The following is a 14,614-nucleotide window of genomic DNA, read 5'->3' as shown; positions in this document are numbered from 1 at the left end:
ATTGCATTTGGACATGAACATCTGCGGTATTGAAAAGAATACTCGGTCACTGTTGTCGTAATCCAGTCTAGTCTGTTGTACTCTTTCTCCGCTCTGTCCCTAATTGTCACCAAGATAGACATATACCTCATCGAACTTGATAGTGAAGATCAGAGCCGGATCTGTGAGGAACGACGCTATGACGGCGAAATCACGGCTAGCCAAGCGAGGCTGAAAGAAAAATGAGCCATTCCACTCTCGCAAGGCGAATGAAATGAGAAAAGAAATCGTGATTGGCGTCAGGTAAAGGGGCTGAGCTGGGTAATACCTATTGTATCGGTAGGCTTTGTTCTGATCTTTTTAAGCGGCCAGGTGGATGACAGTAAAATCGGCGACCAGACGACTCCTTGAGATCGTAACGGCTACATCCATGGGAGACAGTCAGCCTTTGAAGATCTTTGCTATGAACCGCAGGACCCTAGCTTGACCAGGTTATTTTAAGGGCGACTTTCTATGGTTTTCCATATTAACCAGGAATATGTAAATTAAAAATACTCCGTTGTATGTCGTAATTGGGAATTCGCTCTACTAATAAAGTGCGGGACCCCGGCTGGGCAGTGACGACAATTGAAGTCGAAAACAACTCCTTTGCCAAGCCGAAGCGCGATTCGATATAGACCACATTGACGACAACCTTCTTGTATTCCATAAAGAACACTGCTTTTCATTTCATACTCTTTTTTCACTCGATTCATAGCTACCAGGGGTACCACCACGTATAATAATACCCTCTACTCACCGCGTGACTATATCATCACCTGAAATGAACATATGCCGGGAGTCACAGGACCTCTATGCAGACTTACAGCTGCCACCGACAGCAGATACAGAGAGTATCAAAAAGAATTTCAGAGACCTTGGTACAACGGCGTGGTTTCATTTCGCTCCACAATCGCTTACCTGAAATACAGCTTTACGCGTTCATCCAGATCATAACTCAAAAGACGAAAAGGCCAATGAAAAGTTTTGCGCAATCAAAAAGGCATACGATATCCTTTCTGATCCTGGCAAAAAGGCTGAATATGACGCATCGCGACGCCATAGGAGATATCAAGGTCCTTCATGTCATGAGGATAATCCGTGGTCGAAAGTGACTCCTCAGCAACCCAATCAAGCAAAAGCTCGACCTACACCATGGCGCGCACAAGACCAACGATTTTCCGCGGGTGTTCCCAACTCAAAGCAGTATACCAAATCCAAAGCTGAAGCTGCTCAACCACGCAATGGTGCATCGGCCACAACGACGGGGGGGAAGCGCCGTACCCCTCACCCTCCTCCACCACCTACAGCGTCTGCTAGACACCGTAAGGAAGCCTCTTTTGGCTCGAGAAGGAATGGCTTCCATCCTTGGGCGACTCAGAAGGATGAAGCACCCGCAACAAGCAGCAATTATAGCTCGAGGCCCCGACCCGTTCCCCAGGGGCCAACCTCGACTGCGACGACTGATCCACCTGTTACCGAGAGTCCCCAGGCCATGAACAAAGATAACACTCCTACTCCGACTTCAACGCCGCCACCTCGGCCACGTGAGTTTCCGTGCCCGCAGCCGGCACAGACTACGGCTTCTCCTCATCCTGTTGAGCCTCCGAAACGATCTGAACAACCCGCAGAATCAAAACAGTCTACCGGCACGATACCTATGCCACCTGCCCCTCAAGATACCAATGATGAGTCCACCAGGGCTGAGTTGCAGTCAGACAACGTAGAAACTCCCAATACTAATCAAAATAGACCAGTCAATCCGAAAACACCTTTCGACTCGGATAAAGAGGGGTCTGGGGGTGGTAGGGAGTTTCCAACACCACCTACCGCTCCTCAAATTCCCGCCTCCATCGATGGGGTACAGCCAAGCGAGATTGATAAGGACACTTATTTAGAAGATTTTAAAACCTACTTGAAGGAATGGAACTTGTTCAAAAACCAAATTATCGGCCATTTTCTTGCGCGGAAAGGAACTATTACCAACCTACAAAATTCAGGGAGTGGCGATATACAACAATACTCCGACTGGCTTGTACAGGATGCTGAAATACGTGGTCTATTCATAGCAGCAGTCGAAGAGCACGAAATACAGTTCAGACAGTTCAGACAGTTCATGATTTTGTTTCAAATGTAGAAATTCATTTTGTGTATGCTCTCTCATCCTCAAACACTGGACATCGAGACAAATAAGTGCTGATTGCCAGAAACGGAGATTCCAGGTAAGCGCCAACTACTACTATGATAGGCGATCTTGGGTTTGGAGGGTAGAAGGTACCATGTGAAGATATGTCGCGTGGTACGAGCAATTGATTCCACTACCGTGACTTTCATCACTATTTGTACTAGGGCGATTTTTATCACCGCCATTTCTCTACTACTGAGATTGGAGGCTTATTGGCTTTGGCAGTTGAGTCTTTAGAGATAATTTGATGGTTTTTGTAGAATAATACCGCCATTATGGAGATCAACCAGGCATTATGCTTTTAAGTTAATGACCTATTCTATTTGTCCTTATATGAAGGAGATCATGTAAGCCTTTATTACAAATAGAGAACAGATATTTGCACCACTCAGCATTGTGATTAGAGTCGCTGCATATGCCTATCTTCAATTAAATTGAGTTTCATGCTGCGCAATAGTTCTCTGATTTTTGATCTGTGTCTCTGCTAATAGCTATGTGCCTCTGCCAATTACAATCCAACTACAGCAGGGTATGAAGTGTCATTTCAAAGACAGTCTATTATCTTGTTCCTTCTAGTCATTGTTCCCACTTTGCTTGTTCTTCTTTCCCAAGCGGTAGTCAACTAGCCCCAGGTTAGCCAGATAGCGGACGAGCCAGAGAAGATGCCACAATGTCACGCAATGTTAATCCTTGAATTCAAGACCTAAGTACATAGTTGGGTTAATCCAGATTTACAGTTTCTGAATGATACTGTAAATATTTACTATTTACGGATTTGGTTTGCAGTATGATCTACATATTATGTAAGTAAAATCATGAAAAAGAAAAAAAAAGCCTTGGAGTAAGTAGGTGTTGTACTAGCTATGAATATACAAATATATTGAGAGATTGAATAGGAGCTGGTAGGAGTATAATTATATATAAGGTAGCAATATAGATAGCCTAGCTATCCTGTCTATTGTTGTTGACTCTGCGAATTTCGCTGCAAGTTCTAGCCGCTTTAGACAGCATTAGTGTGCCATAGGTTTAAGCACTCATTCTGAGAACCTCGACTATCGTTAGCTCTACCTATCAATTCAGCATCTGCTCAATTAACGGCCTTCGGGCGGCTGGGCTAGGACTTCTACAGCTTCTTCCGTGTTGAGTGTCCTGAGAAGAACAAGACTCACATTGGAATGGTTCGGAAGTCTTAGGGTCAAAGGGAATACGTCTCACTATCTTCACTTCTCAACTTGCTGGAGCAACAGATACACGAGCAATGCCATAACCCATGCACAAAATCGACACCGGCAACTTATCCAGGCTAGTGAGACGTCTCGAAACTTACAGCAATCGACGCAGCCGTCCATAGACTCATATATAGCACTCTAGCCATCCGACAGTGCTCTTCGGAATGTCCTTAATGCTCAACGGTATATTCAGGCAATCGTGGGACTCCTCGCGCGGCGCCGGGTTCCATTTTCTTCAGTTACTTCGTATGTGATGAAGGGTCTTGCCCTGACGTGCAATCTTGCCCTTCACAACTGCCTGATTACGTCTTGTGATCAAGCTATGAAGGCCATCAATGCCAAATATGTGCTATATGCTTACCAGCTTAAAGATCTCGTTCAGGGTTCTCAATCGACGATCCACATCTCAACTGGCCTATAGACGTCATCCAGTCACATAACGCTGTAACTAGCTACTTAGCTGGCTGGCTACAAGCGGCCAATTAGAAGTTGAAGAGGGAAAGTTGTAGATTAGAGGTGTTCTCTGGGTATTTAGCTGCAAGCATTCGGGGCGCCAGCAAGTCAGAGGTAAACTAATTCTTTTTTTTTTCTTTTCAGAAAGAAAAAAAGAAAAAGGGAAGCCGGGTGGTTCGCTGCAGAGAAAAACATATATGAATTGCTTGTAGCTTTAGCTATGCCGGAGTCTTTCTGGCTGTCTAGCGTGTTAGAAAGGAGTGAGCCACGTGAAGTCGTTAAAGTTACTGACAACCCCAAGTACACCTATATAATCTCCCCATGTCTCTGCTAGGTTAGTATTTGCCACTTTAGACGATAGACTCAATGTGTTTACTACAATATACCTCAAGGCCTTGGAGATATAATACTTTATTAAATATATAAGATATTCTATCTTATAAATACCATGCAGCCTCTGCCCTAGAGATCAAAGGCCTAACAAGTACTTATTGTAAGAGATGTCCTTCTTTGAAAGCATTTCTTTAAACTCCTGGAACCGCAAGGACCCCAAGATCCTCAAGCGTATCTACTGGATTTTGCTATCTAAGCGTCATGATGAGATACATTCCATACATTCATTGTGCTGCCTTGACAGCACCCTCCTTCTCTCTCAGAGCATCCGCCCTTTCAGTATCAAGCTGTCCGACTCTCTCAGTAACAACCGCAATCCCATAATCGGTCTCGTATAGTCTAGCGATGTTCTTCTCGAGCTGGCTTTTGACGATGCCGTATACCTCCTGGTGCTCGCGAATAGTCTGTTTCCGCTTGTTGATCAGGCTGCGGATCTCAGCATCCTCAGGGTCCTTTTGGTGAGCTTCCTCGAGACGTCTGAGCGTCGTGTTCTCGTTGGCTATGGATTTCTCAACGTCTTTGAGAGCGCCCTGGACTCTCTTTTGGAAATTTGTGTAGTGATTCTTTTTACGGACAAGGCTGCACTGAACGTCAGAGAGCCTGCGATGCTCGTCGTCGATGTCGGGCCAACAGTTCTTCAAACCTCTGCGCGAATGGCTTTATGGTATTGGAAGCATTTTTCAACCTTTCTTCGATCTCGTCTCCAGAGGGCTGCAGATGGTTAGGTTCATTGTAGGAAAAGTTAGAAGGGAAGGTTCTCACCAAGCCTCCGTCCCAATTGATTGCTCCAGGCACTTGAGACAGTTGTGGTAGAGCATTGGATGTTCTTTGCCTCTTTGCTCCAGATGGTGAGGTGGTCGTTGGGGTGTTATTCACATATGCTACTGTATACAGTGAGCGAAAGAGATGATGCAGGAGACAGCACTAGGGAAAGGATATCAAAAGTCCACCTCCACATGCAATCAGATAGTGACATGTTCAATGGACCGGTGAGTTGGGAAGCTCGAGTGGCAATTGTTCTGACGATCACTGCAATGATAGACTACGGGACTACCCAAGTCTAAGTGATGGATAGTAACTGTTAAGAAAACACCTCGGATTTCATAATCATAGCTTACATATGTCTGCAGACAATTTGAGTGATGTTTTAAAAATAAGCTTTGAAGGTAAAAAGTGGGGTGCCTCGCTCGCTTGTCTGTCTCGCTTGCTTATCGTATACGCTAATGAGAATTTGCGAACTTTATGAACTTATAAAACTTATATTACCTTGAACTTGAGCGTAATTAAAGCTTTTGAAGTTAGCGGGAATTTCACTGTTGATGCTATTGTAGCTGTTGCAAGCGGCTGTGGCTGGCAGAGAGCTCTGATTGGCCAAGGTACACGTTGGCCTTAGTCACCGCCGCGCTGATAAGATAACGCGCTCCGCCCTCATCATTCAATCCAAACCTAAACACACGATCACCATCATCACAGCGCAGCGCATCGCTTTCCCACGCGCGTGCACTCCAAGCATGGACGATACGCATCATCCATCACCCGAATCATCACCAAAGGCGCCTCTTTCGCATCCCGTCAAGTACCAACGAAGGATCACCCCGCCCGAGCGCAAGTCTCTGCCTTCGCCTCCAGCCTCTGACGAACGCAAACGGGCCTCGACCGCTACCGCTGATGAACTACCCCAAGGGCTTGTCGAGTTCAAGCGCAAGTGTAGGACTGGCGACTACTCGCCGCTGACGAATTTTCACCTTAGCAAGGCTGATTACACCCGCCTTCACGACGAGATCCAGGCTACCTTTCGACGCTTCGATTACAACCCTCGACGTCAACTTATCAGCTTTCGCATGCCTTCCGCGCTCCACGACTTATTCATTTCATTCTTTGGAAGCGCTATCTTGAATAAAATTCGCGAAATCGGACGCCAGAACCGACAAGCTCGCGCCTTCACCGAGAGCATCGACAATGCTTTGTCATCTCGTGTTCTTCTGAACGATGGCGATGACAAATGGGAACAACAACCGGATGCGCAGCTCGAGCATCACGAAGCCCGATACCCTGGCTTAGTTGTCGAGGTTGCATTGACTCAAGACGCGAAGGAGTTGCGACGGATTGCCAAACGGTACATCTATTATACCGATGGACAGATCAAAGTGGTTCTTGGCATTGATCTCAATGAAGACAAAGAGTCCACCATATCAGCGTGGAAGCCCACGTTCAGCCCAGCACAAAATGGTGATGGAGTTGACATGGACATTGAGCAAGTTGTTCAGTCACAGGTATATCTTTCAACACCGTACGTGAAAGGAACAAGCTGACTGATTTAGCCCTTTCGAGACGCCAACAAGAACCCTGTAAACGGTGCCTTGACATTACACCTTCACGACTTTGCGCCTGACAATCTATGTCAAGACTGCCCCAACATTCCTTTCTCAATCCCATACCGCGACATGTCAGACATGATGGCTAAGGCCGAACGGCGCAAACTGCTACGAGAACAAAAGGAGGTGCCGGAGCCCTCAATCCGCGTTGTTAATAAGCGACGCTATTCAGAAAGCTCAGAGGACCGGATGGCGGAAGACGATGAGAATCGATACTCCGATGAGGCAGACGATGCAAATGACAAGGAGGATCGTGTCGACGGAGCTTACAAGCCCCCCAAGAATCTTGAAAACATGACTTTTGAGCCTCGCAAGAAGCGTGCTCAAGAGGCGAGCCGGGGCGATTGTTCTTGATTTTTTGGATTGCACAGGTGTTCTGGACAGATCATGAGTTGTAGATGATTAGCAAGGGAGTTGGATGATACCCTACCCAAGAATTATCAGCAGAAACGTTGCGTTTCCTGTTTTTGACCGCTCACCGTCTAGTATCTTCGCCCCATATTTTCCTCGATGGAAACGCACTTGCAATTAGAAAACCTAAAGCACGAAACACGTCGCGCTTCCGTCGGTTAACCCTTGTCTAGTTCAACAGTCTGACTACAGACCTAAACAATATTCATCACCATCGTCTACTGAAACTCACGTATTTATCATCTCCGTATAGTATCTACTCCATCTCCGCCATTCCATCCCGTCTATCATATTTACATATACTTAGTCATACTGGCCAGCTCCTCTATTAATAGGCAACATAGCCATCCTACTTCGCTCCCGGCCAAGCTGCAGAAGCTCAAAAGGCTCAGCCTTTATTCCAATTTGCCGGAAGCAGCTATTATATGTACTAAATACGGTTTTGCTTTGAGTCCTAAACGTGCATCGGGGCATCTGGGCAAAAAGCACGGCATTGCTAGATCTGCTCGGCATGGCCTTAAGCCCCTCCTATCCTCGTTGAACCTCCTAAATCCAGACACCTTGGCCCCCAAACCTAATGGATCACGGCCTCACCCGTACTTTACATTACAGAAGGGATCTTCATGTAGGCACTGCATCATGGTGTCGTTGTATTGCGATGTGTAATCAAGCGTCAGTCAGAAACTCAAACCTACCCCCGGCTAGTGACTTTAGTATATTCAACTCTACTCCCGGTCAAAAATGAATTCTACCCCATGCGATGTGGGGCAAATCAATTAATTCTACGAGAGTTGATTTTGGACTGTAAGACCAGGTGCAAAAGAGCGATTGTAGTCGCTGAGATCGATGGATGAAAATCGGTCGTAGATAGACACATATGTGAGAATAAACAGGGGTAGGGGACAGTTTGGGGCACACGACAATTAAGAATAGGAGAGTAGGGGGTGGGATCGATTGGCCATCATCACCAACTGTTGTCCGTTTGTTGACCGTTTGGATAGCGCCCTTGCTGTTCGCCAAGTCGTATTTGAGCGTGACGTTAGTCGGCAGGTTAGGACTGCTGTACTGAGTGCACGACCCCTTGCCACCATCTTCCGGCATACAGGTATGCTTCCACACCCAGCTCATGCACTTATTGGGTTCCTCTAGGCACTTGGCGGCGCAGTCGCAAGCTGTCTTGAAGCCGTCCTTGAAGAAGAAGTGTTGCTCTGTGACGACGCCTGTCATGTCGATACCCTGGTAGTACCGGACGCAGCCGCCCTCACGATTGGGCGCCTGAAGGTTGGGGAAGCGGTCCTTGGTGATCTTGCCCTTGCAGATCGCCCAGTCCGAGTAGCGGTCAAAGTTTGGGAAGATATCGCCGTCTGAGTCGCGATGGCCACAGGAGCTGAGGGGAGTCGCCAAGGTGGAGGAGGCAAGGAGGACAGCGGTGGTAAAATACAAAGAGTATGCAGAGGTGATTCGGGGTTATCCAGAATCATCGACGCATCTTCCTCTGAGTACTACCCTATACCCAACGACGCCACACGCTCTCGTTAACTCCAACTTGTTAGTCAGGCAGAGCGGCGGCTAGACTGGAGGCTAGGCGTTCTCAAGGTCTACTTACCCGCTACACCAGCAGATACCAATAGATCAGTATCAGCTGCTTTCAAAGAGTATCTAAGCTTCACTTATTCCCTCTTTGAACCCCCCGCAACCCAGTGGGCGAAACCCATTAGCAAGAAAAGTAGAAGTTGTAAATCCAGGTGCTATATGCGGTTATTGCTTCATGTAAGAGATTGACGAAATGCAATCAGCTCACAAAGTTCAATTCTACACCTTATCAAGCGGGGTAAGACAATCAATTTTATGAATTACAACAAGCGAGAAATCGGTAGGAAGCTCACCGTTTATAGGCCTGGTGATACCTGCAATGGTCTACGTAGACGCTTAAACCTTGCTAAGCGATGCCTCATTTACATCACCAATGGGCGTTGAGCCCACGATGGTTTCCGAATGCGTAAACTTGTCTGATCCACTTACCTTGCACGTTAGCTACTTTTAGTAGAATTTTATTTGTGTGTTGAATATTCAGGCTTATGGAGTCAGAATTACCCGTTAGTACGAACATTCTCCTCGAAATATTGCATAAAAAGAATTCATGCTTGTTACCCTACAGTTTACTCACTCATTGGTAACCCTGTCCGCTAGGGATCAGCGAAGAAATACAAGGCCGTCAAGCACCCAGTCCGTCACCAGTTAGAGACAAGCGCGTTCCGTAAAAGCGGTTGGTTGATGTCAGGGGTTGAAGTTCGGCTGTTAAGGACGTCCCAACGCGACCTGAGGGAAGTTAACGTTAAGGTCATCGTGCCTGTCGGCCACCAGGTAATCAAATGCATACGTATCTGTAGATCGGATCAGACCGTGAAAATTGATCAAAGTTCGTACACTGCTAAGACCTCATGAAATCAAAGTAACAAAGTTGCCGCGGCGCGCTGTCCTGCAGGTTTCGGAACAAACACGTCACTTAAGGCAAAGGGGGGTTGTACCCAAGTTTGGAATATCCATCTACATCAACATCACCACGAATGATCAGCTACTTGCAAGGCCTTTCTATTGAGATCTAGAAAGTGTCTAAGTTTAACGTCCCCAGTCGATTGTCATTTGATGGCGTCACTCTCACGGGCTCCTTCCCTCCCCAAGTTAGCGACATATTCTTTCCAGGTTTCTTACTTCCATCCTCCCGAGGCCGTGTCACTTCCTAAGAGATCGTCTTCTCTAATACTTACTAATGAACGCGAGAGCGAACTGTTCGTGAGTTACAAGTGCCACAGTAGAAGCTAGACTCTAGGAGTGTCTAAGGCTTTGTTACGTTAGTGTCTAGATAGAAGTTTTCAGTAGTTAGTACAGCGAATGATTAAAGCCTTTGTTATTGCTATTTAGAGCGGACCTGAATATAAGATTTCTTTAAGTTAAAAGCCGTAAAATGATTCACTGGAGAGTTCTGAGGCTACAGTTGACCCTATAGCTCGGTGTTAACGGCAGTAAGTTATAACTATAAATCCTGAGGGTCTGGATTCTGTTAATGAAGTATGTCCGTGTCCGAACCTGAACATCCTTCTATACTCGTGTTGACACTTCAATAAGGCTTTTCACCGATACTATATGAATATTAGCGAGTATAGCATGAAATTTCGTTGCTGAGGGACTTGCATATTGCCAGGCTTCTGGTAGCGGGCGACGACCCAGGAGGTGCCGCTGCTGTCCTTGGAAACACCCATGCCGACTTTGGTGGTGTATTTCCAGACGCACTGGGTGTAATGGCCAAAGCTCATGTAGTTAGAGCCCGAGATGGCCTCACCGTTGTACTGGCTGTCCTCGGCGAGGAAGGCCTTGACGGCAGCAGAGTAAGGACTATCAGAAGTGCCCATGTACAGGTTCTCACCATCGTCACTTTGGGAATGCTTGAGCAAGCCTTTCGAAGCGAGGTGGTCGGCCCACTCTTGGGCACCAGAGGCAAGAGTGTCGTCCCAAGACAGAGGGTCATTGCCAACGGCCTTACGGGCCTCGTTGTGGAGGTGAATGGCCTTTTCCTGATCGGTGGAGAGACCATAGCTGGGACCAAAGTTGGAACTAGAATCCTGGTTAGGGGCGTGCTTGGGTTCCTTGACGAACTGGGAAGTGGCAGGCTGGGCGTAGACGGGAGTGGGAATGTACTGCTTGAAGCCGGATTTCTGAGGCTGAGGGACGCAGGTGGTCTGCGGAGAGCTGCCTTCACCGACAACGTAGTGAGTAACGTACTCGAACTTGGTAACGACCTTAGAATTCTTGTTGCCATTTTGCCAGTTGCCGTTGTGGGGAGCGGCCACGGCACCGGCGGCCATCAGGGAAACGATGTAGCTTGAGAAACGCATCTTATCGGAGAGTTGTTGTTATTAATGGCAGCATGAACTTGGATTAACGGATCTAGGTTCTCAAGAAGCACTCGTATTAATAAGTGGAAGATTATTGATTGAATATTTGAAAGATGAATGAGAGGTTTGTAGAGCAAGGAGCGACAGGACTGATGGAATCTCAACAGGAAAGAAGAAAGAGGATAGGGCACAAAATCAGACTTATCCCTAGTCGCCCTAATGCCACTTCGCCTTGAAAGGATTCTAAAGCACTTTTTAGGGAACGCATGAAGTTAGTTACAAGAAATTTCGCCTGTTTACTTTAGACTTGTGATGCTCTGGACCAAACCAACGCCACTTCCATACTCATCGGGAACGACATATACAACTATTTGCAGATTTAGATTAAATAGTATTCTTTTCTGTTCTTCTCCGTACCTGCTAAAGTCGGCAATTGCTGGCACTTTATTAGAAACTAATCAAGAAAACTTCAATACTTCAATCACATGTACTAACCCTTTTAGCATACCCTAGACCAGTAGCTATAAGGAGCCCATGGTCTTAGCAACAACTCTCCCCTGTAAAAATTCTTTCTTGGCACGCACTGTTAGTGCCGTGTTAGGAGCGGGATTTTCTGCAGGCCACGCGACCACACAAAACTGCGGGGATGCTATCGGCTCCCTAACAGCAGTTTTCAGAGAAGGAATTTTGGAGAGTTCGCCTTCTCTGACAACACCTTTGTCGGATCTAATGGCGGCACCTCAGAACCAGAACGCCTTAGATATCGGAGGACGATGCCCATGGCATCGGTAGCGACATCCTCCCGATCAACGACGCCGATTGCGATGGGTTTTTCTCCTTTGAAGGCAAGCCGCACCGTCGGCCTCTGATTCCTTCCCGAGGTTTTTCCCTGCCGCCGCGACAGTCGACTACGAGCTACAACTTGGTTACTGGAGATTGTGGACTGCGTCGGCAGATGTAGTGATGCGCGAGAGAATTCTGGTCGGTGGAAAAAGTTCGACAATAGATTGCCCCCGAACCCGCTGACGGGTGACGGGCTTGAGAAATACAGCACCTTTTGTGCCATTGGTATGCTGGATGGTGAAGGAAGCGGGGTTTCCCTGTACCTAGCTAGCTCAGCACGTCTTTTGCTCCAGTAGGAGATCTGGCTTCGTTACAGCCACCCAGACGAAAAATATACAAACAAACAAACAAAACAAACAAACATGGTCTTAGCAATACTCGCTCGCATATATATAGATTGCGCTTCTAAGACATTTTGCTTGATATAGAAATATCCAAATTTTGGTATAAGTTAAGCATTACTAACCAGGGGCTTTTCAGTTATTTTAAAATCTTCTAGGCTAGCTTGGCCGGTCTCTGAATCTTCATAAGTCAGGGCATTACTTGTGCCTTTTTCTTTTGGAAAACCACGTGCGTTTTGCTATAAGATACAGCTGAAGCACAGGCTACCCTTGTTTTTCTTTTTATCATTCTGAGTTAAAAAAAGCTCTTTATTCACATTCCCCAGGATGAGCGTTCAACGCTTTGGGAAATTCTATTTCAAATTAGAGGGGAATCGTGCAAATAATGCCCGCCAAAACTTTGGGCAACCACACATCAAAGACACATATCAAACTCTAAATTCCAACCCCGATGACATCGAAGAAGTCTCAATAACAGACAAGTCAAAGCGTAGGGAACGCCCATCTGCTCTTAATGCAACTGATATATCTCATCACTCACCCAAGAAGACCTGCAACATATTAGGAACGGATGACTCGGTTCAACGTGTCCTGAGGGGAGACGCGACGAGCAAGACGAATGGACGGATTGCTGCAAGGGGGATAAGTCGCGATGAGCCCGTTGAGCTAATTGCCTCATCGACAAGCATCGACGCCACGACGTATCAGCCCAGGCATGAAGAAAGCAACACCAGCTTCCAGCAAATCAACGAACCTGACACGGCTATAGTATCGACTATACCTCGAGAGGAAGGCAGAGGGGATGCCACTCAGCCCGGTTTAACTCATATCGTCAAACTGGCTCTATCCTTAGGAACCATCGAACAATTGATGGAAAGGCTGGAGGACGCAGAGAGCCTTGCTAAGGCAACAGAAACAAAGATTTTTGAAGCTAAACTTGTAGAAAGTAACGTCAAAGTGAAAGAGGAGACTGTGGAAAGTATATTCGATACTGTTCTGAGCTCTATCCAACAGCTTCGAGTCGATGGTTACCAGGCAGATTCGCGTGGACGAAGAAGCCAGGCAAAGTTCAAGGCCTGGCGGTCAAAGGTAAAGGAAGAAGCTATAAACCTGGTCTTGCAAGAGAAGCACGAAGAGCAAGAAGCTTCACGACGGTCTATGGAAAGATGTAAGCAGAAAATGAAACTCTTAGTAGATGAACGAGAGAGGAGAGAGCGTCAAGTAGCAGTCCTTCGATGGTGCCTTGTTATCAGACAACTTCTCAACGACCTCGAAAAAGGGGTGTTTGGAACTGAAGTTGAGTTTCTGCTTAATACGTAAGAGAATACATTGTCTACTGAAATTGAAAGATTTACAGCTACGCAATATCCAGTAATGCTACAAATAACCCAAAATAAAATACATTCCAGGTGATGAAATTCTGTTTACCAATAGTCACTTTTGCTTTACTGTGATAAGCTGGATTGCTATGCTGTTGTGCTGACTACATACAAATATGTCGTATAAAGATGGGAAAGTGAATATCCAGGTAACAGACCTCGGGGTCAGAGCGAAGAAAAATAGTTGTCATATAGAGGTAAGTAAACCGCTTTGTAGATATCTGGCTCGTCCGAGAGCCAGCTGCCGGGACACACTTTCCACCGGCCTTACAGTAGGACTATTCAAAGATGGCGATGGGGGGTGACATACACTAAATAACTTTTAAGCAGGAGCTTGCCAGACAGGATATCCATTGTCACGATAGTTGTAGCGGATATTCTCGGCGTAACTGATTTTCTCTGTTAGAATAACTGGATGCATGGTAATCTCAAACCCGTAAACGTTGGTATTCTCACGTGGAATTCCCATTCCAAACCTATTGTAGTGTTTATCTAGACGCCATTTTTCTCGGCCTGGAACGGGTGGCACAGTCGGGTGGATAGCTTCCGAGCGAGAGATGACGGGATATAAGGACTTAACTGATGCTAAAGCTTACTGGTAGGTTCATCGAAAGAAAGGAGTACATCATGAGGGTTAGGACCGAGGCTGGAAAGACTATACGCATGATTTCTCTTTGTAACCAGCATTTAGCCACAAGGCCGGCTGGATTGCATAGCATATATTGCGGGAAAAGCCCTTGCCTGAGTTTTTCGGTTCCTTCAGGAGGCTCGGTCAAACATGATCCCTTTAGGAATTGGAGCGCATTTGCGCTTCACTCAATCTGTACCGAATAAGGACATATAGTGGCGATGATGGGATAATAATTACCAACTACAACCAAAAATGCTTTATATGAGATCGCGGCGAGACACTGGGCCAGTATTGCCAGGTACAGCGATAGCGAGTACTGATAACATCAAGTAGATAAATCATTTCGCCACCGGGGCCGGAAATTATAAGTACATGAGCAATTCCCCCCAGCCGCCTCCTCCACTTGGTGTTTTGCGTGTCTCTCTTGATCTACACGTGATTGAAAATGGGGTGATAGTTGCCA

At 46.5% G+C, this 14,614-nt stretch overlaps 6 protein-coding genes across 15 annotated transcripts; 3 read left to right on the top strand and 3 right to left on the bottom strand.

The window, feature by feature from the left end:
• Nucleotides 1-616: 616 nt before the first annotated feature.
• Nucleotides 617-2,650, top strand: FOXG_12431 (uncharacterized protein). Of its 2 annotated transcripts, XM_018392222.1 has the most exons (3): nt 617-899; nt 951-2,168; nt 2,226-2,650. In XM_018392222.1, exons 1-2 carry the CDS (start codon nt 803-805, stop codon nt 2,153-2,155), a joined length of 1,302 nt encoding a protein of 433 aa, XP_018251729.1. In that variant the 5' UTR covers nt 617-802; the 3' UTR covers nt 2,156-2,168; nt 2,226-2,650. The 2 variants fall into 2 exon arrangements, with proteins under 2 accessions (XP_018251729.1, XP_018251728.1); XM_018392221.1 differs by having other exon boundaries at nt 951-2,650.
• Nucleotides 2,651-4,502: 1,852 nt separating this feature from the next.
• Nucleotides 4,503-5,096, bottom strand: FOXG_12430 (uncharacterized protein; the record flags this gene model as incomplete). The annotated part of the gene is made up of 2 exons (XM_018392220.1): nt 4,503-4,935; nt 5,041-5,096. The coding sequence occupies 2 exons, from the start codon at nt 5,094-5,096 to the stop codon at nt 4,503-4,505; spliced, it is 489 nt and encodes a 162-aa protein (XP_018251727.1).
• Nucleotides 5,097-5,546: 450 nt separating this feature from the next.
• FOXG_12429 (uncharacterized protein) lies at nt 5,547-8,810 on the top strand. 2 transcript variants are annotated; one of them, XM_018392219.1, is made up of 3 exons: nt 5,547-6,551; nt 6,600-7,316; nt 7,372-8,810. In XM_018392219.1, exons 1-2 carry the CDS (start codon nt 5,790-5,792, stop codon nt 7,005-7,007), a joined length of 1,170 nt encoding a protein of 389 aa, XP_018251726.1. In that variant the 5' UTR covers nt 5,547-5,789; the 3' UTR covers nt 7,008-7,316; nt 7,372-8,810. The 2 variants fall into 2 exon arrangements, with proteins under 2 accessions (XP_018251726.1, XP_018251725.1); XM_018392218.1 differs by having other exon boundaries at nt 6,600-8,810.
• Nucleotides 7,146-8,918, bottom strand: FOXG_20876 (uncharacterized protein). Its single transcript, XM_018401194.1, has 2 exons — nt 8,671-8,918; nt 7,146-8,603 (listed from the first exon to the last, which is right to left on the bottom strand). The coding sequence occupies exon 2, from the start codon at nt 8,289-8,291 to the stop codon at nt 7,800-7,802; it is 492 nt and encodes a 163-aa protein (XP_018251724.1). The 5' UTR covers nt 8,292-8,603; nt 8,671-8,918; the 3' UTR covers nt 7,146-7,799.
• A 716-nt stretch (nt 8,919-9,634) lies between these two features.
• FOXG_12428 (uncharacterized protein) lies at nt 9,635-11,509 on the bottom strand. Of its 8 annotated transcripts, none has more exons than XM_018392214.1 (6): nt 11,453-11,492; nt 11,375-11,393; nt 10,761-11,324; nt 10,257-10,676; nt 9,833-10,204; nt 9,635-9,737 (listed from the first exon to the last, which is right to left on the bottom strand). In XM_018392214.1, exons 3-5 carry the CDS (start codon nt 10,955-10,957, stop codon nt 10,183-10,185), a joined length of 639 nt encoding a protein of 212 aa, XP_018251720.1. In that variant the 5' UTR covers nt 10,958-11,324; nt 11,375-11,393; nt 11,453-11,492; the 3' UTR covers nt 9,635-9,737; nt 9,833-10,182. The 8 variants fall into 8 exon arrangements, with proteins under 8 accessions (XP_018251720.1, XP_018251723.1, XP_018251722.1 ...); XM_018392217.1 differs by having other exon boundaries at nt 10,845-11,324; XM_018392216.1 differs by having other exon boundaries at nt 10,845-11,393; nt 11,453-11,509.
• Nucleotides 11,510-12,316: 807 nt separating this feature from the next.
• On the top strand, nt 12,317-13,553 carry FOXG_20875 (uncharacterized protein). The gene has a single exon (XM_018401193.1). The coding sequence runs from the start codon at nt 12,469-12,471 to the stop codon at nt 13,459-13,461; it is 993 nt and encodes a 330-aa protein (XP_018251715.1). The 5' UTR covers nt 12,317-12,468; the 3' UTR covers nt 13,462-13,553.
• Nucleotides 13,554-14,614: the final 1,061 nt, after the last annotated feature.

This window comes from Fusarium oxysporum, chromosome 3, assembly GCF_000149955.1.
Source record: "Fusarium oxysporum f. sp. lycopersici 4287 chromosome 3, whole genome shotgun sequence".
Lineage (NCBI taxonomy): Eukaryota > Fungi > Ascomycota > Sordariomycetes > Hypocreales > Nectriaceae > Fusarium > Fusarium oxysporum.
The sequence above is the reverse complement of the archived record's forward strand: the minus strand, read 5'-3'. Positions and strand labels throughout refer to the sequence as shown.